General features: G+C 43.0%; 1 protein-coding gene across 13 annotated transcripts in view; it reads left to right on the plus strand.

Annotated features, from left to right (window-relative positions):
* The first annotated feature begins 1,824 nt into the window (after positions 1-1,824).
* ctbp1 (C-terminal binding protein 1) overlaps positions 1,825-20,994 on the plus strand; it is a 182,246-nt gene continuing 163,076 nt past the window's right edge. For 6 of the 13 annotated variants that reach the window (XM_042343318.1, XM_007897971.2, XM_042343372.1 and 3 more), the window contains exons 1-3: positions 2,464-2,558; positions 11,919-12,006; positions 12,888-13,078. Coding sequence is in view for 8 of the 13 variants with exons in the window: in XM_007897957.2 (XP_007896148.1) it covers positions 13,062-13,078 (17 nt within the window). In the remaining 5 variants the exon portion in view is untranslated. Of the gene's footprint in view, positions 1,960-2,463; positions 2,559-3,301; positions 3,363-11,918; positions 12,007-12,887; positions 13,079-20,994 lie in introns of those variants that run through there. The other 7 variants (XM_042343324.1, XM_007897967.2, XM_007897962.2 and 4 more) reach the window with 6 other exon arrangements.

Below are 20,994 nucleotides of genomic sequence, written 5' to 3' on the forward strand. Positions count from 1 at the left end.
GTTCAGAGAATATACATTCCATTAGTATAATCTTGGGCCCAACCTCCTCTTTGTCCCTTGTACTGTTCGCTCCGCCTTCAGACACTCCAGTTCGAAATTCTGGAACTTCTTCCCTCAATCCCTCCACCTTGTCCCCTCCCTCCTCACTTTCAAATCCCACCTAAAGAACTTCCTTTTTGATCGTTTCTTACGGTCACCTCCCCTTTCCCCCTGGCTTGGGGTCAGACTCCACCACTGTCGAGGGCTCTGTGATGCTATCCCGCCTGACGGGCGCTATATAAATGCAAGATGTTGTTGTTGCGTAATTTGTGTAAGTGCAGTGAAAGAGGACTCTTTTTGCCTGGTTGGAACTAGGAAGGTTGTGGGGTGATCGATCTGATTTGACAAGAATCACAGGTCATTGAGTCAGTAACCAGAGGGCATCGATTTAACAATAGTGAGTAAACAAACAAAATAGAGAGGTGAGAAGAAACACGCACAGAGTTCAGGGTCCATATTTGCCTTCAAGAAGGAACTGGACAAAGAAAAGTCAGCTGCAATGATGGGGGTTAAAGGGCAGGTAAATGGTACTGAAAAGATTGCTCTTAAAGGCGTGAGCATGGATACAATGGGCCAGATGTTCCTCCACCTCCCACAACAAAAACACACACCAGTCCCTTCAACAACAACTTGCATTCACAGGATAGCGTCCCAGAGCGCTTAACAGTGCAGAGCACAAGGCCAAGTAGGAGGAGGTGACCCTAAGCACAGTTGAGGAGGGTCTATTTCAGCACCTTGGGATATCCTCCCGACGTAAAAGATGCAATACAAATGTAATTTTGTGTTTGTTGTTGAAAGCCCAGCCACCAATGGTTGAACGCTCCGAGACGCGTGTCCGGCGTGGAGGGCGCTATATAAATCCAAGTTGTTGTTGTTGTTGAACGGATTCCTCACCCACCCACCACCAGCCCCTCCCACTCAGACACCACCAGCCTCTCCCCCATTAAACACCAGCCCCTAAACTCATTGAGAAAATGCTGTTGATCCGGTCATTACCTTTTGTCCTTTTGATATAGGAGATGTGTGTGTGTGTGTGTGTGCGATGGGGGCAAAAAAAAAAACTGCGCCTTTGAATGAGTCGTGTATTAGTTGCGTCTTTTCAGGAAATTATGTTGCCAATGTAAACTTGGTGTCTTCTGATCAGAAATAATAAAATGCAATGTTCCCGAGGACAGAATGGTTTGATGAACAAAGTAGGAGAGAGGGAGGAGGACTGGTCCTGCTGTGCAACACCAAGTTACTGAAAACAAACGTGGGACTGGCCCTTTGCAAGTGTCCTGGGTCGGGAATGGTGGGTTGTGGTGATGTATTTGTATTGAGAGTCTGTGTTGGTGCACACGAGGGAGGAGAGAGCGAGGGAGGAATTTGTTAAATGTCACAATTGTAGCGTTATTGCTCACTGTGTTGGAATTGGGAAGAGACCAAAGACAGGCAAGTCAGGACTACCCGACAACAGTTTGTGCAGATTTCCTAAGCAATGTTTGTGAAACTTCAATGGGGTGTGTGTGTTTGTGTGGTGGGGGGTGTGAGGGGTGGGTGGGTGGTGTGTGTGTGGTGGGTGTGTGGGGGGGGGTGTGGGGGGGTGTGTGGGGGGGGGGGTGTGGGGGGGGGGGGCTGCCAGGGTCCACGCGTGTAGAGAAACATGTGTTGTGGGCAGATGTTCGCAGTTATCAGGATTGCACTCAAAACGAAGCCAACACGTATGTGCATGTTCAGGAGGTGAAGGATCGTTGGGTCATTCTCTCTCTCTCTCTCTGTGTGTGTGTGTGTGTGTGTCTCTGCCTTCCCCCAACTCCATAAACTCGTGTGATATTTTTTTTTAAAAAAAAGCACGAAACTCGGTTCTGTTTTCCGTCTCCGAGATCTGAAAAACACACCCGAAAGAAGTCGGATTTCCCCTTCGCTGTCACCATTGCGACGGTCAGTAGTTTGCAGGGCTCCGGGTTTGCAGCTTGTGATGTGTTGGGGACTGAATGCTTCGGTCCCGATCTATTTAAATCTTATAGCTCCGCAAACGTTACCGGTTCCCTCACCGGTGAATGCAATAATCAGATTTTTTTTTTTTAAACGCGTTGGTGTTAAAACAAATTAGACCTCACCATTTCCTTGTGGCATAGGGACACTTGAACTAACTCTGACCCCCCTTTTTTTTTCCCCCCCTTCTGTTTATTGCAATTAACAGTTTGTTGAGCGGGGTCTGTGGGTGTTGGTGGGTGTTTTCCTCCCCTCTGGGTGTCCCGCGGGGTTTTTCACGCAGTTATTTTTTTACCCAAAAAATAAATAAAATAAATGCGATGTTTATTAGCAGTTTCCAGCAGAGGGTCAAATGATGTGCATCGCATCACACGCCGTTGTTCCGCAGATGTTGTAAACGTCGAGAGCGGACTTTCCTCTCCGGTGAAGGAGGCAGCAGAGCCCGGGGAGGGGGAGGGGGAGAGGGGAGAGGACCGGGTGCGTGTGCAGAGAGGCGTCGCATCTGGAGGGCAAAAGCGGAGGATGGAATCTGTCCGCTTTGTGCGGTGTGTGGACTTTGCGGGGAGTGGGGGGGAGGGGAGGAGGGAGGGGGGGGGGTGTTCATCGGAACAGTGCCGCTGTAATTGCCGGAGTTGCGCGGGGAGGGAAGCCGCTGTGGGGGCACTGTGGCTGTGGGGGCACTGTGGCTGTGGGGGCACTGTGGCTGTGGGGGCACTGTGCTGTGGCTGTGGGGGCACTGGGCTGTGCTGTGGCTGTGGGGGCACTGGGCTGTGGCTGTGGCTGTGGGGCACTGTGGCTGTGGCTGTGGGGCACTGTGGCTGTGCTGTGGCTGTGGGGGCACTGTGGCGGCACTGTGGCTGTGGGGGCACTGTGCTGTGGCTGTGCTGGCTGTGGGGGCACTGTGGCTGTGGCTGTGGCTGTGGGGGCACTGGGCTGTGGCTGTGCTGTGGCTGTGGGGGCACTGGGCTGTGGCTGTAGCTGTGGCTGTGGGGGCACTGTGGCTGTGGGGGCACTGTGGCTGTGGGGGCACTGTGGCTGTGGGGGCACTGTGGCTGTGGGGGCACTGTGGCTGTGGGGGCACTGTGGCTGTGGGGGCACTGTGGCTGTGGGGGCACTGTGGCTGTGGCTGTGCTGTGGCTGTGCTGTGGGGGCACTGTGGCTGTGGCTGTGCTGTGGCTGTGCTGTGGGGGCACTGTGGCTGTGCTGTGGCTGTGGGGGCACTGTGGCTGTGGGGGCACTGTGCTGTGGCTGTGCTGTGGGGGCACTGTGCTGTGGGGGCACTGTGGCTGTGGGGGCACTGTGCTGTGGCTGTGCTGTGGGGGCACTGTGTTTGCTGTGCGTTGAAAAAGGTACGTGAGATCTCGTCCGCGTTCCTCCCCTCAGTTTGCAGGGGATCAGCTGCCCCCGAGAGCTCAGTCAGTCACTCGCCCTGTGGCCGCTCGGGGGCCACTTTCGCCATATTTTTGTTGATTCAGATCCACTGAAGGTGATGGGAGTGACTTCTCCAGAGTCCATTCCCCTCCCAACCTTCTCTCTCTCTCTCTCTCTCTTTCTCTATCTCTTTTAACCTTCCGTTTCGTCATCGAGAGCCTCGACTTGTGTTTCAATAGAAATGTATTTTTTTTTAAAAAAACGCACACCCTCTGCCTTCGGGAGTTGTGTTTGACACAGCGTTTCACAGCACTCATCGGGCAGCACCGCACAGCACAGTACAGTACAGTACAGCACAGTACAGTACAGCACAGCACCGCACAGCACCGCACCGCACAGCACAGTACCGCACCGCACAGTACCGCACAGCACAGCACCGCACAGCACAGTACAGCCTTGAAATGTTTTGCTCTGTTTTAAAGCTTCTATCTGTGTGTGTGTGTTGGGGGATTATTAATAATAATCTTCGCATTTGATATAGCGCCTCATCACGTCGTTGAGACGTCTCCAAACGCTTCACGGGTTATACTGTAAAGTGCATCGACTATTTTGTGGGCGAAATTGAAAAGAAAATATCGACTGTTTTAATCACCAGGTTTGCAATTTAATGATAACCTCAGGCACCCGGCGGAGACTGCCCAGGAGGGTTTGGAGAGCTTTGTACATAATCTGGTGTATGTTATAGCAACTGTAACGGCTTATCTAAGCAAATACTTTTCCCCCCCCCTTCTTGGTTTAGATCAGAAATGCTGTGATGCACATTATTAATTTACAGTGTTCCCTTGTTCTGCCGCAAAGTGCAATTCCACCACACTTGGGTGGTACACACTTGCTCAGCCCATATTAATTACTGCTTCATGTCCTCTGCCCACTCCATCATTGGCAGTTGACCTTTCGGCTTATCTGCTTCCACCCTCTGGAATTCCACGCCAGAGTCCTTTCACTTCACCCCTCCCTCACTTTTTTTTAACGTCTGTCTCAAGACTTTTTGACCAAGCTTTCAATCATCTTTGCCAACACCCCCCACCCCCCCCACCTTTTTTTTTGGCTCCCATCCTACTGAATCCAACCCTCCATTCTTCAGCACCTTGGCATGTCCTCCCGATGTGAAAGTTGGATGAATGCAATTTATTGCTGGTGGTGGTGTTGGTAGTTACAATGGAATCTCTCACCTACAGTTAAACAATTTGCTTTCACTCACTCTTGGCAATATTATTCCACTTAGGGAGCTTCTGTGTTTTTTTTGGTTACACACAAGGAAACCTGTCACCATGTTTAATGTCCAAGTCGGTCAGAGTTTCAATTGTGTATGCCATCTGTAGATGGAAATTTCCGTGTCTGGAATGGAATGTACAAAACAAATACAGTTTATGTGTTGGGAGGACACTCAAAGCGCTTCAAATTCCATATCTATTGGATCAGTGTGAAAGTGCAGTCTCTCTCCGGAGGGACGCACCACACTTGCCTAATTCTGGAGTATGGGTGCAGGTTAAGAGCCAAGGTCCGGGGACTCCTATTGGGTGTGTGGTTGGGGAGGGACAGGTGGAGAGGTGGTAGGTGCGGAGGTGGGGGGGAGGCATGCTCCTGGCATTTAACCAACTAAAACCACTTAACTTTACAATTGACTGCACTGTCTGGCAAGCTTCCAGTTGCTTGTCCAGCTGAAACCACCCTACCTGTTCGAGCTTTCCCTTGTAATTTATAAACCCAGCATACAATAATTTAATAGCATAGCGTTTATCAGTGCAGCTAGGAATAGCCAGCTACATTCATTTATTTGTCAATAAATGGAAGGCAATCGGGATATTATCCATTTGTTCCTCTAATTTATTGGTAATTGGAGGATGAGGGAGGTGGTACAATATAGCAAATAATATCCATTCAAGATATTCTTCTTTTAGCATTCTCCACACTCTGCTGCGTATTGGTAAATACATTTGAGATGGTAAACAAGTAGGACTTGTCAAAAGTTGTGGGTGGGTTTGTTGTGTTGTTTGGTACCTCTTAATGATTGTTTACTTCATTACGTTTTGAATACCTCTATTTTGTTCTGCACAATGGCTTTCAGTGCTCTTCATGCTTGCTTTAAGCAATGTGTTCAGTGTAATTGAGTGCTTATATTTGTTGATAGCCAGATTTGTTGCCTGAGGCATATATGATCCTAGTACACACCAGATATTTCTGAGATTCTCTGAGTTGGGAATTGAACTTGGAAATCCACACAACCACAATTTCCTTCCTGTAGCACATTATCACGGTGAATAGCATCTATTGTTTGAACCACTTAGCTCTTGATTAAAATCTTTACTTGGAAGAAGGCTCCACTGCTTTGTAATAGTCAGCTTACAGTACTAGTGAGATGCAGGTGCTAACCTGAATTGGCATGCTAATCAAGTGATCCTTTTTTCATGCAAAGGGTAGTGGCAATCTGGAACTATCATTCCAAAAAGTCTGATCCATTCAAATTTTCAAGATTGAGGTGGATAAATTTTTATTAGACAAGGTTATCAAGGGATATGGGGAAAAGGTGGGTATTTGGAGCCATCATCTAATAGAATGGTAGAACAAGATCGATGGACTGAAGACCTACTCCATTTCCTATTTTCCTGCCTCATCCTGGTTTCTTTTTGGGTGATCTTCACTTGTTTGTATCTTTCCAATTCCATAATTTCTATGTCAGTGCATTCTGTCCCTCAGGGCTTCCCACAACCTTCTCTTTATCCTTATTTTGTTAGTGCTGTTCATGTGTCACACAAACTTGAATGGTGGTGAATGTTAACATTGGCCTACTTCATGTCTTTTCTTCCCCTACACCCTGATCCACAAGTGAGCTTTCAACCATTTTGCCCCTGCTCTTTGGAACTCCACCCTGAATCCCCTATAACTCAGCTCCTGCCTCCCACCTTAAGATCTATCTTTTCAACCAAGCTTTCAGTCACCTTTCCTTCTGCTCCTCCTTCCTCAGCTCCCTCCACTTCAGATGCCCAATCAATTTGTGTAATGCCCTCCCGAAGCAAAAGATGCTACTTAAAATAAGGTGGTGGTTGTTGAAAGCAAATTCCTACCTTGGCTAATTTACACTCCACTAACAGACAAACTTGATGTAACAGTATTTTTCTGCATGTGAAACCATAGTGCAAAGATAATAATAGATAATACAAGCAGTTGGTTTCAAAGCTGAGGGCAGTGCAATGACTGGGTCATGTCACTCACGTGAATTTGTGCATTCCAATTTGTGTGATGTGTATTCACTAATTTTGAATTTGAGTCTTTTAATTCCATTAAGATAAATAGATTCAGTTTTTATTATTATAAATATAATGTTATGAGATTTTAAAAAAAAAGCTTAACTATATGAGAATATTGAAAACAAAATCACAGTATTTTAACTGGTTACAAGCATTCGTGCTTTAGTCATGTAAAATTTCCAGTTCACTGTAAATTATTGTTTGATCTTTGCTGAACCAGAGAGCTTAATAATTGAGAATGCCCACAAGCACTTGCCATCTTAACTTAACCTTGGATGACTGCTAACAAGACATTCTGGTTTAAGAGTCTGGAATCTAATTTTGATGCATTTTCATTTCTGTGATGGTTGCTTAAGTCTTACTTAGATTTTAAAATGTGATCAATAGCTAAAAAATTAACAAAAGGTGGTTGGAGCCATAGAAAATTGCAGCACACAAGCAGGCCGTTTGGCCCATCATGTCTTTGCTGGCTTTTTAAAGAGCAATCCTTTCAGTCCCATTAATATCATGTTATGCTACGTCCAAATCCCTAAATGTCCTGGACCTTGGGACGTCCTCCCAACATGATAGGCAGTATATTAATGTAATTTGTTGTCATGTTCTAAGCCTCCTTTAGGAATCAGTTTATAATTTCTTAGTTCTCAGTGAGGTTCAGGATCTTTTCAAACATCCGGCACTGGTGCATGTTAACAGCATCGCCAGTGAACAATTTGCGGACGACTATTTATGGTACTTGTATTTTGAATGTACAGCGATTTGGTTTACAGGCCCTACAGAGAATTTATAGAACTACTGGCTAGGAACAATGGGAGTTCAGGGAAAGCTCTGAAACTCCAAGGTGTGCTAACTGACCACACTGTCCGTGTAAGATAAAAGAGTATTTGACTGAGTGGTTGTTATGATGAACATCATGTCACGCTTTTCTAGCAAAATATCTGTTCATGCAGTTGAACTGGAAGAACTATGCGTTTCCCTTGGGAAACAAGATAATAAGTTAATGGATAACCTTGAGTTAAGTGACTTGGCAGATGATGCAAAGTTTTGTACTGCACAGTATTTTGTTCTACTGCCTGTTTATGTTCTGCAAAAAGAATACACACCTACAGATAGTTTAAATCTTAAATTCCAAACGGACAAGTTAATGTGACAATATTATGGAACTATTATAATAAGGAGTTGATTGAATTTCTTTAGGGAATTGATTGAATTTCGCAATTTGATTAATTTTATTCAAAAATGTGCCTTTCTTGCCATGACCTTAAGTGACTTTTGAGATTAGGGAAAAGTTAATTTGACGTGTCAGTGATAGCTAATTTACAAGATTGTCATTTTAAAGTTTTTGTGAATACACAACAACTTCTGGGTCATCGAGTCATTGCTAACATAATTTTCCGCATACTGATCTATGCGCATTTCTTCTCAAGACAAGTGATGCCAGTAGCGCTTCTTGCACATAGCTTGTGTGTATAGGAAGTGACATCAGTGGTGACTGGAATGACTGGAAATCGGTCATTTTACTGTGCTTTTTGTTTAATAATGTGAGGTCTGAGATAAAGTGGACCAGTGTCATAAAGAGCTTGTCCTGTGCTAACATAGACAAGAAACGTGGTAAATTAATTAAATCATTAGCAAAAAGATCAAAGTTACAGACAGATAGACTGGGAAAGAAGAGTCTAGAAAGAGAAGTTAAGGGGACAAAGACCTAAAAGTAGCAGAGAGATAATTATCCACACTAACTTGAACCAGCTCCAGTGTAGATAAGCAAACCATGCAGGTAATCGCCAGCACATAGAATACAAATTGACTTCAATGCTAACTCAAAGAATGTTCCATCAGGAGCTCCTGTCTTTGTAGGTACCATGGTGCTGCCAGCTTTTCTCTCAGTATGGCTTCCTCTTTGCCTCACACACAAACTTTCTCAGCCCCCATCATTTATAATCAACATTGTTATAGATATTTGTGTTATTATAAGGTTATACTGGTGTCACGCTATCACACAATGAAAACTATATTCTGACTCAGATTTGTGTGGAGGCAGGTGGAACAAAACAATGAATATTTATTGACCTCGGTTGCAATTAGCTGCAATCTTGGGCAGGAAGAATTGACAAGGTAGGAAACACTGTTTTAAAAGTTCAAGCTACAGAAAGAACTTGCACTGTACCTTTTCATGTTGACATGTCTCAAAGCATTTCACAGATAATTACTCTTCTACTTTCGTGAAATAATATTTTAAGTAGCAGTTGTTCAGATTGTGCATTAATTAAGAGTAGAGTTTATCTGAAGCAAACTCTTGTCCACATCTCTTTAAATGACAAAAAATAGTCTTACATTTGATGCCGTCTTAAAGTGCTTCACAGGATTTATTGTGAAGTGATTGTGTATTTTGTAGATTAATGTGGCAGCCAATTTGTATACACAGTTACAGTGTTCCACAAACAACCATGAAGTGACCAATTTTATTTGGGGGATTGTTGGCCAGGATACTGGACAAAACTCTCTTTGTCTTTTGAAATAATATCTTGGGATTTTTAACGTCTGCCTGAAAAGGCAGATGGGATCTTTAGCAGATGGGATGACCTCCAACAATGCAGAACCCCCAGCACAACATAGGAGTGTCAGCCTAGACTATCATTTCAAAGCCACAATCTCTCAGTATTTCATCAGCTGTTTAAATGAACTTGCCTTTTGTTTATATTGACAAAGTAACTTTGTCTACATATGTGTGGGCTGTTGTCACTTTGTTTTAGCGTACAGGATTGTGCCAAAGAGCAAAGAGCAGAAAACAACATCAAATACCAATTGGCTACTCATGAACAAAGTCTGCCTAGTTTAAAATGCAGAATGTATCAGTTTTCCATTTTAAAGCTGATTTGGCAGTATTTCAGCTTGTATTTCAGAGGCAAAGATCTTGAAATGGCAGTCAGAAACATTGTAAATTATAAACAAGAAAATTCCCAGATGGAAAAACACATTTGCAGGTTGTCGTGTTAGAATTGATCTTTGTAGAACACAGGTGGCAATGTGTAGCACCCTCTGGGTATAGTAATTTATACAGTCAGAGCTGCTCTGCAACTGTTATAATCTTGTGTCAAATGGAGTAAATTTAATCCTATCAGTGCCAAATGTGGAATTGTGTTGAATGTTCCTCCTCAAAGGAGATTATTCACAGTAACATTTTATGTTTTTTTAAAAGGCTGTCGAACAAAATTATCTTTCAATGTAGTGAGTGCCGATGTTTATTTTTACCTGACATTAATGTCTAACGTGCTTTAAAAATAAATTCTGCTTTCTAATTAAACAAAGAATTTGAATATTATATCAATATCTCAAAGCATGTGCAACAATTTTTCAACATTACTTTTTGTATGCAAATGTGGCAGTCATTTTGCACATGGCAAGATTCCACAAACAGCCAATACAAAATACAATACAAAATTACATTTGTAAAGCGCCTTTCACGTCGAGAGGATGACCCATTGTGCTGAACAGTCAGGGATTAGGACGCGAGTGGGTGGGTGGGGAGGCTGGGATCAGGGAGGTTGGAGGGCAGAGACGGTAGCAGGGTGGCCAAGGGCACAGTCGAAGAGGAGGGTCTTGAGGTGTTTCTTGAAGGAGGTAAGGGACAGAGCATGACAAAGGGAATGTGGGGTGGGGTTCCAGGTGGTGTGGGCAGAGAGGCTGAAGGTCTGACCTCTGATGGTGGGGCGGCCCGGGGGACATAGAGCAGGCTGGAAGCTGCTGAGTGGAGGGAGTGGACAGGTTGATAAGGGATTAGCAGGTAAGAGAGCAGAAGGGACAAGGCTATGGAGAGCCTTGAAGGTGAGGACAAGAATTTTGAACTCTATCCTCTGAGAGATGGGGAGCCAGTGGAGCCGGGTGAGGATGGGTGTGATGGGGGTACAGAGCCTGGTGTGGGAGAGGACACAAGCTCCAGAGTTCTGGAGGGTCTGCAGCTTGTGGAGGGAAGGCTGAGAAGTAGGGCGTTGGCATGGTCAAGCGTGGTTGTAATGAAGGCATGTATGAGGGTTTCGGTGGCCTGAGAGGTGAGGCAGTGGCAGAGTCTGGCAATGTTCTGGAGGTGGGGAAAGGCAGAGCGGATCATGTCATGGATGTTGGGGTGAACGGACAGTTGAGGGTTGAACAAGATGCCCAGGTTCCTGACTGGCTTGGTGAGGTGGAGTGTGTGTCCTTGGATCCTTGGATGCTGATGCTGCCAGTGCCTGAGGTGAGCTCAATCAGGAGAGCTGATGTTCAACTGTAGTACGTTGGCTCTCATCCAGGACTTGATGTTTGACAGACAGTCTGTCAGGTCGTCGGTAGTCCTGGGGTCGAGGGTGGAGGCAGAGAGGTAGCGTTGGCTGTCATTCGCTTACATGTGGAGGTTGACCCTGTGTCTGCGGATGATGCCACCAAGAGAGATCAAGTACAGGTTGAAGAGGAGAGGACAGAGCCCTGAGGAACACCGCGCAAGATGGTGTGGGGGGTGGAGGAGAAGCCATTTGTGGAGACAAATGACCTATTTATGTGTGGGTTGTTGGCCAGGAATCCAGGGGAACTCCTCCTGAAGTGCTCTGAGACGCTGTCCGGCGAGGAGGGTGCTATATAAATCCAAGTTATTGTTGTTCTTTTCAGATTGTGTCATAGGATTAAACATGAGCTTTGGTTAGCATCTTGTACAATGGCATCTCCAACATTGCAGTGTTCTCCTAGTATTGATTTTATTAGAAAGTTAGGACTGGACCTCATACATGAGAGTAAGATAACGTGTACTTGAACGCACGATCTTCTGACCCAAAGGTGATATTCTACCAACAGTGTCAAACTGACTTGTAAGATGCAAGACTTGAATGCTTCTTTTTTCTCATAGCCAGTGACCTAACTGGACAAAATGCATTTGAAGATTTGAAACTTTAGTTTCATTATCAGTTGTGAGAAACTATTATATTGATTTGGAGTACTGTTTAATATACTATAATTAATGTTAAGTATCATTTAATTTTTATGTCCAGTTAGCCGTAACCTGGCTCACCTGTCCAGCCCCCAAGGAGTGAACGAACTGATCCTCCTTTTGTTCATTCACATCCCCACCCTTACCACCCCCTTTACCCCCCAATCCCTCTTCAAAGTGATTTGGGACTTACTTCTGAGGTGAAAGGCACTATATCAATGTAAATTTGTATGGTATTGAATTGTAAAGTGACCATTCTTTATTTTGGTTTACAGATTGGTGCAATTCCATTGAACTGTATAGACGTTCAGGAAAAGTTAAACTTTAATTGATTGCAAGCTGACTCAACCAAAGTTACAGCAGGTATGCCTTCACCTTTATATAGTGTAATTATTACATTGTTTCTGCTCTGTAAGTCCCTGGAGCTGCTATGTAGTGTTGAGTATTCAGTTTGGTGTGTCAACCTAGTGAGTTTGGTAGCATTCTTGCTTCTGAGTCAGAAGGTTGTGAGTTCAAGCCCATTGTTGGAGCTTGGAGTTCATATCGTCTAAACTGACACTCCAATACAATACTGAGAGCTTGCTGCTTTGTTGGAGGTGCCGTCCTTTGAATGAGATGTTAAACTGAGGCCCATCTGTCTGTTTAGGTGCATGTTAAGGATCCCATAGTGCTTTTCAAAAAGAGAGGGGAGTTTCTCTCAGTGTCGTGGCCAATAGTCGCCCAAATAAAATTGGTCATTCACTTTGTGGCTACTTCGACATTGCTATGAAACACACGGTCATTCCACTTTACAATATATCCTGCAAATAGATTTAGGATGCCCTCCTAACATGAAAGGTGCTGTGCCAAATGTAAGGATTATTATTGTTAAGTAACATATAAACAAAAAATACACCGTCAGTGTGTAATACTGGAGTGGCGATTGCACTAGTTTGTCTAAAATTATATTATTACATTCCATTTACAATGCATTGAAATTGTTACCTTCCTGTATTTTTGATATCCAGAAAAATGTATTTATTTCTAGGCCTATGTAACTGTAGGAGCATTCGTACAAAACATCTTTTGTTGGTAGTTTCAGCTTGGAATGACATCCCAACTTTTATTTCCCTGAATCTTTGCTCTGCCAGTACCTCCTCTTTTCCAGTGACTGGTTTGTACGTAAATTAAGATTCATGCATACGTGGGACTGAGTTAAGCGACCATCAGTCCACAGTGAGTGGTAATGGGCTGTTTGATTACAGCAGATCATTGTAACCAAACCCAATCCTGTCCTCATCTGACAAGCAAACAAACAAACAGACACCATTTGCAGGAGGGCCTTCGAGAGGGGAGCAGAATGGCTGAAAACTCGAGCACGAATGGCACTGAATGCATTTCGCTGATGCTGAGAAAAGGAAATTCAGGAACGTCACCTAATGAAGAAAAGGGAAAGGTTAGAAGGAAGATTTTTACACAGAGGATTATTAGAGTAAGGAATATCTTACCATGAATAGTTGTTGAAGCCAAGTCCATGACTACATTTAATAAAGCACTCAATAAATATGTGAAGAAACTAATATTTTAGGATATGTGGTGGTGTGTGCTACAAATTCAAGGATTATTTTTATTGTTATGGTTCTATAGTCCTTTTTTGCAAAAAAAAATCCCATCTTGCTGAAAAATGACTTAATCGAGGCTCAAAAATGTACAAATTGAATGCTTTAGATGAGATTCATCTTGAAATATCAGAATGAAAGAAAAGTTCTGCTTCTTAAAATACAAATATTCCTCAATCTCAGAATTGCTTGTGTAGGTGGAATAAGCGAAATGCAAAGTAAACCTTCCCCTGAAACTAATGTGAATTTGACTCTACATGTCCACTATACAATGCCATCGCTATGTTCGAGAATGAAAAGAATAATGAGTAATGTTATGAAAGGGAAGAATTAACCATGGGAGTTTAGTTCCCCTTTAAATTTGCATGTTTATTGTCAAGGGACCAAAATTGTGCATGTACAAAATTGTAATTTCTACTATTTGAACCAAAATACACTGGATTATTGTTGTTTATTTCGTTCACTAGCCAAAAACTGGCAATGAGCAGGAAGTGGCAGTTCCTGGGCTTGACTCCAATCCATTGTAGTTTTATTCTGAAAATTTTTCAAGATATATTGTTTTTTCAGAATCTCTGCTGGAGTTGTGTGAGGATACCTGATTACATTGACCATTTAGCCTGATCTAAACGCATCCAATCATTGCATCTGATTTTTAAAAATCTTAACAAACATTGTGTCCATGAACTACTTTTTATAAAACTAATAATAATCCTTGCATTTGATATAGCGCCTTATCAGGTTGAGATGTCTCAAAGCGCTTCACAGAATATACTGTAAAGTGAATTGACTATTTTGTGGGTGCAACACGGCAGCCAATTGTGCAAAGCAGTGTCTCACAAACAGTCGTGGATTGAATGACCAAACTATTATTGTTTTTTTAAAATTTTTTGAAAAGTTTGTTTTTTGATGACAGGTAGGACTTAAGTTAGACGCCAGACATGATGCTTGCAGATAAGAAAAATACAATAATGGTGCATGCCACCCACTGTATATCAAAGAACAATAGAAGTGTATTCTTTAATGTTTTTTGAGGGGTAAATACAAATAGAAGTTTGTGCAAGTCTGATTGCCAATTGGTTTCCTCCACCAACAGACGAGGTCATGCTGGCAACCTTTCAAATATGCAGCTGTTTCAAAAAATGCAAGCACATGGTTTCTAAAGCTGCAGTAATCTTTCACAGCAGACCTCTAGTGAATAGCAGGTCAGTTTTTGTACCCTCAAAGAAACTAACCAGTGAGACATTTCACAGGAGGGCCATCAATAAACAACTGTTATACAGCTTCTCCGCATTTATTTCCTGGAATCCGCCGTGCTCCATTGTGAATCCAGTTGCGCAATTTCAACAACAACTTGCATTTATATAGCGCCCTTCATAGGAACCCAGTTGTTTATCGATTGGCGGATCACTTTCCGGGAGTAATAATTCCTCAAAAAAAAAACATTTGGTCACTGAATCCACGACTGTTTATGGGACAGTGCTGTGTGCAATCAATTGCCAGATTTCACTCACAAAATATAGTTAATTCAATTTACAGTATATTCTATGAAGCGCTGAGACATCTCAATGACATGATAAGGCACTAAATCAAATGCAAGGATTATTATTATACTTCATGGTTATCTAAAAATTCCACAGTTTTAGATCCCTTTTATTAGATCATAATAAATGTTGGTACTGCAAAACGCATAAGAATGATGTATGTATAAAGCACAATGTGACAAGATCTTTAATATTGCTAAAAATGTTCTGTTCATTATCCTTGCGATATTTGAGAGATTTGAAACTAGAATGGGGAAATGAGTCTAGTGTTATTCACTCACTACATTTATACTGCACAATGGATGCTGCATGAAAAAATGAAAAACATCGTCATTAATCTTACTTCATACCAAAATTTACCATACATATTTTTTAATAAGTTATTGTAAGTGTACAAACCATCTGCACCACCTAGATGCATTTTGTTTTCATCAGCTGGGTGCCTGACATGTGAAGGACAAATTGATAGACTTCCACATATGTATGTCACCTACACATGGAAATTTCCCTGTGCCTGGAATGGAATGCGCGCTCGCTCCCCAGAGGCACACACCCTGCTTATCTAATTCTGGAGAGTACAAGATGCGAGTTAGCAAAAGCCAAGACATGGGGCTCTCAGGCCGGTTTGAAGTTGCCCCATTATTGTCTTTGGAGCCACATGGGGAATCTGCTTGTCAGTTATATAACCTCGCAGGAAGGCGAGTGCCATTTGAAGAACTCTATGGCTGGAAGGAAACACTAATTTTCCTAAAGAAAATTCTTGCTGATTAACTGAGCAGAGAGCCCAGCAATATGAGGAGGGAGCTAAGTGAGATGGAACAGAGTGAGAATTCTGTTAAGGAACTTGGTGAGAGTGGGAATTCGGTGCAGAGGTGGAAAAAGGTGCTTAATTATAAAATATATAATAATTATATTAAAAATATAAAACATGTCTGAGAATATGGCAAGGCAGCTGAGACTTGTTGCATGCACAATGGGTGCCATGTGGGAACTCCAGGATGTTTTGTGTGCCCTGGACAGACACCTGTGTAGGAAGAGCCTCTGGCTGCTCTAGTTTGAGCTCAGGGTTTCTGAGCTCGAGGAGAGGCTGGTATCACTACATAGCATAAGGAAGGCTGATGGGTTCATAAATTGAACATTTCAGGAGGTGGTCACCCCACAGCCACAGAGGGTTCAGAAGAAGAATGTGTGGGTGATCACCAGGCTTGGTAAGAAGAGGGGCCAGGAAGTGCAGAAATCCTCTGAGTGTGTGGCACTCACAAACCAGTTCTCTGTACTGAATACTGGCCAGGGTGATGACACCTCTGGGGAGGGGAGTCAAAAGAAAATGGATGCACAGGGGGCCCCAAGGAAGACTGTCAATGCAGTTGTCATTGGGGACACAATGATGAAAGTTGTAGACGGGCATTTCTGCAACCAAAGATGTTACTTTCGCATGGTATGTTGCCTCCCCAGTGCCAGGGTTGAAGACATCACTGAATGGGTGCAAAATGTTCTACAGGAGGAAGGGGAACATCCATAAGTCGTGGTCCATGTTGGGATCCATGACATAGGGAAAAAAAGGGCTGAGATCCTACAGGGAGAGTATCAGAAGCTAGGGAAAAAGCTAAAGAGTAGGACCTCAAAAGGTGGTGATCTCTGGATTACTCCCAGTGCCTCGTGCAAGTGAGTATCAAAACAGAAGGGTCAAATACATGAATGCATGACTGGAAAAATTGTGCAGAAAGGGGGGCTTCAGGTTCCTGGATCATTGGGACCATTTCTGGGGCAGGTGGGACCTGTACAAGGTGGATGGGTTACACCTGAACAGTACTGGGACCAATGTCCTTGCAGGGAGGCTAGCTAGTGCTGTGGGGAAGGGTTTAAACTAATTTTGAGGGGTGAAGGGAATCAGGATGTAGCATTTGAGAGGACAAACAATTTACATAGAAGGCTGGGAGAGACGAATAGCAATTTAATAAAGGAGTAGTCCAGAAAAAGGAGGTATTAGACAGGGGAGAAATGCAGAGCAGACTCGGTCAGTCTTGGAGTGCATGTGTGTAAATGCATGGAGTGTGACAAATAAGATTGGTGAGCTGCAGCCTGAAGTTATCACATGGGGTTATGACATAGTAGCAACAACGGAGACCTGGCTCAAACAAGGGCAGGAATGGGAGCTGAATATTCCTGGCTATTCAGGAGGGTTAGGGAAGGAAAAAAAGGAGGGGGTTGGCAATATTGATTAAAGACACAGTTATGGCCCTGCAAAAGGATGATGTGCTAGAGGATCCAAAAACAGAATATATTTGGTTAAAGTTAAGTAGCAGAAAAAGAGCTGTTAGTCTGTTAGGTGTAGACTATAGACCATCAAATAGTGGGAAGGAGATAGACGAGCAAATCTACAAGCAGATTTCAGAAAGATGCGAAACTAATAGAGTAGTGATAATGGAGGACTTCAATTATCCTAATATAGAGTGACAAAGTAACAGAGTAAAGACCAAAGAGGGGAAATCATTCTGGAAATGTGTGCAGGATAACTTTCTGGATTAGTATGTTTCCAGCCCAATGAGGAAGGAAGCAGCGCTGGATCTAGTTCTAAGGAATGAATTGGAGCAGGTTTCAGTAGGAGAGCATGTGGACAACAGTGATTACAACATCATTACATTTAGAGTACTTATGAAAAGGGACAAGGAGCAATCAAAGGTGAAGATACTTAACTGGAAGAGGGTTAATTTCAGTGAGTTAAAAAGGTGGACTGGAAAGAAAGATTGGCAGGTAAAACATCTTAACGAGCAATGGGAAGCATTCAAGGAGGAGATAGTTCAGGGCAGAACAAATACATTCCTACAAAAGGGAAAGTTAGGCATCCAAACCTCCCTGGATGAATAAGGAAATTGGGATTAAAATAAAACAGACAAAGGCTGCTTATGATAAATGTCAGGTTGAAAGTACAGAAGATAATTAAATGGAATATAGAAAGTACAGAGGAGAACTGAAAAAGGAAATAAGACAGGCAAAGAGGTTGTATGAGAAAAGATTAGCGGGTAATATAAAAGGGAACCCTAAAATATTTTATAAGCATACAAAGAATAAAAGGTTAGTCAAAGGTAAGGAGGGTCCAATTAGGGACCAAAGAGGAAATCCTCTTGTGGAGCATGGCTGATGTACTGAATGAGTACTTTGCATCTGTCTTCACAAAAGAAGAGGATGCAGCCAATGCCACAGTATCGGAGGCGAGGGTAGAGAAATTGGATAACAAGAATAAGCCGAATGGAAAGGTTGACGGTGCTCAAGGTAGATAAGTCACCCGGTCTGGACGGGATGCATCCTTGGTTACTGAGGGAAGTAAGGGTGGAAACAACGGAGGCTCTGGTCACAATCTTTCAATCTTCCTTGGACACCGGGGTGGTGTCAGAGAACTGGAGGGTTGCAAATATTACTCCCCTGTACAAAAAGGGACAGAAGGATAAACCCGGGAACTACAGGCCAGTCAGCCTAACATCAGTAGTGGGGAAACCTCTGGAGACTATAATCAGGGACAAAATAAATTTTCACTTAGAAAGATATGGGTTAATAAAGGACAGTCAACACGGATTTGTTAAAGGTAAATCATGTCTAACAAACCTGATCGAGTTTTTTGATGAAGTAATGGAAAGGATGGATGAAGGTAGTGCAGTTGATGTAGTTTATATGGATTTTCAAAAGGCGTTTGATAAAGTGCCAAATAAGAGACTTGTAAGCAAAATGGAAGCCCACAGTATTAAAGGGAAAGTGGATACAGAGCTGGCTGGGAGCCAGAAAGCAGAGAGTGGTGATGAACAGTTGTTTTTCTGATTGGAGAGAGCTGTGCAGTGGTGTCCCCTAGGGGTCAGTATTAAGACCACTGTTGATTTTAATATATATAAATGACCTGAACTTGGATATAGGGAGTAAAATTTCCAGGTTTGCATATTGCATATTTCCTAAGCTAGGAAAAGTAATAAATGATGAGGTGAATAGTAGCAGACTGTAAATGGATATAGACAGACTGGTAAAATGGGCAGACATGTGGCCGATGAAGTTTAATGTGGAGAAATACAAAGTGATGTATTTTGGGAGGACAAATGAGGAGAGGCAATATAAGCTGATGGTACAATCTTAAAGGGGGTGAAGAAACAGACACCTGGGGGTTCATATCAGTAAATCTTTGAAGGTAGCAGGACAGGTAGATAAAGCTGTTTTTTTTTAAAAAAGCATGCAGGATACTAGGTTTTATAAATAGGGGAATAGAATACAAAAGTCAGGAGGTTAATGATGAACCTTTATAAAACACTGGTAGAGTACTGTGTTCAGTTCTGGGCACCGCACTTTAGGAAGGATGCCAAGGCATTGGAGAGGGTGCAAAGGAGATTTACCAGAACGGTACCAAGAATGAGGGACGTCAGTTATGAGAAGAGGTTAGAGAAGCTAGGATTATTCTCCTTGGAGCAGAGAAGGTTAAGAGGAGACTTAATAGAAGCTTTTAAAATTATGAAGGGATTTGATAGGGTGAAAAAGGAGAAACTATTTCCACTGGCGGGTGGGTTGGTAACCTGAGGACACAAATTTAAAATAATTTTAAAAAGAAACAAGAGGGGAGGTGAGGAGAATTTTTTTTCACACAGCGAGTTGTTCGGATCTGGAATGCGTTGTCTGAAATAGTGGTGGAAGCTGATTCGATAATAACTTTTAAGGGAGAAGCAGACAATTGTTTGGGGAGGACAAGTTTGCAGGGCTATGGGGAGAGAGCAGGGAAGTGGGATTGAATTGGATAGCTCTTTTCAAAGAGCCGGCACAGACACAATGGGCTGAATGGCCTCCTTCTATGCTGTAAAATTCTATGAAAACAGTGAATCAGAATAATCCTGAGGCTGATATTTTCTGTTTATCTTTTGCCCTTTATAGAGTATTTGATTTCCAAAATCGAACAATTGAGGCATTTCCATTAACTTCCTATTAGTGGGAGTAATCCTATCTTCTTTCCAAGACCCCAAGCCATCTTACGGGAAATTATGTTGTGCTCTGATTCCCCTCATCATACAATATTCAGTTTCTACCACATGCAGGCTCATAAAAATCATAACAATATCCTTGCATTTTGGTATAGCCTTATGTTGTTGAGATGTCTCGAAATGCTTCTCAGGAATTCCTGTAAAGTGAAGAAACTATGTACTTGTAGGTAAACACGGCATCCGACTTGCACACAGCAATGGCCCGTAAACAGCATGAAATAATTTACCAATTTTATATGGGGGATTGTTGGCCAGGAAACTGGAAGAAAGTCTCTTCTTTTCGAGTAGTGTCATGGGATCTTTAATGCCCTCCTGAAAAGGCAGATGGGGGGCCTTGATTTAAGTCTGATCTGAAAGATGGCACCTCTGGCAATGCAGCACACCCCCAGCACTGGAGTGTCAGCAGAGGCTGAGTTTGAATGGCAAGCTGATTTTGACAAAAAAAAATCCCCCCCCCCCCCCACACCATGGCTGCAGTAATACCTACTAGAGCCAAGCAGAAAGAAAATGGCCACTGGAAAGCTGGCAGAAAAATAGTCCAAGTTTGAACTCGCTTGTAAATAATGCCAAGTGAAGTTCACTGGAAATGAGTACACAGGGCTTCCTCCAGTTCTTACATAATAATAATCTTTGCATTTGATATACCATCTTATCACATCTTTGAGATGTCTCAAAGCAATTCACAAAATATACTGTAAAGTGAATTGACTGTATATTTTGAGGGCGAAATGCGGCAGCCAACTGTGCACAGCAGTGTCCACCAACAGTTGTGGATTGAGTGACCAATTTATTATATTTTTTGAAGGATTTATTACCCCCTGGAAAAGTGATCCGCCAATCGACTAACAACCAGGTTCCGACTTATTGCTAGGTAAACCAAATCATGTGAAGCACGGAAACTTGTTCAACATTTCGCCCTGCTGTGAATCAAACCCAGGTCTCTCGCTTGCGAGGCGAGTGCTCTAACCACTGAGCTGCAGGACTCCACTGGGTGGAAAAGAGCAGTTATATGTCAAAAGATTGAGTTGTCTGGACTAGTTTTGTGATAACCGGCTTCTGTTGTATTGTTGAAGCTTTTGACCTCTGACTGGTGGAGGTATTGTTTAATGGTTAGAGCATTTGTGCTGTTGTAGTCTAGTCAATGGTGGAAATGCATTCCTGCTGATTAACTGCAACTGTGCCACTCAGTGTACTGCTCGTGGA

The sequence above is a fragment of the Callorhinchus milii genome, unplaced genomic scaffold (genome assembly GCF_018977255.1).
Source record: "Callorhinchus milii isolate IMCB2004 unplaced genomic scaffold, IMCB_Cmil_1.0 Scaffold1, whole genome shotgun sequence".
NCBI classification, from domain to species: domain Eukaryota; kingdom Metazoa; phylum Chordata; class Chondrichthyes; order Chimaeriformes; family Callorhinchidae; genus Callorhinchus; species Callorhinchus milii.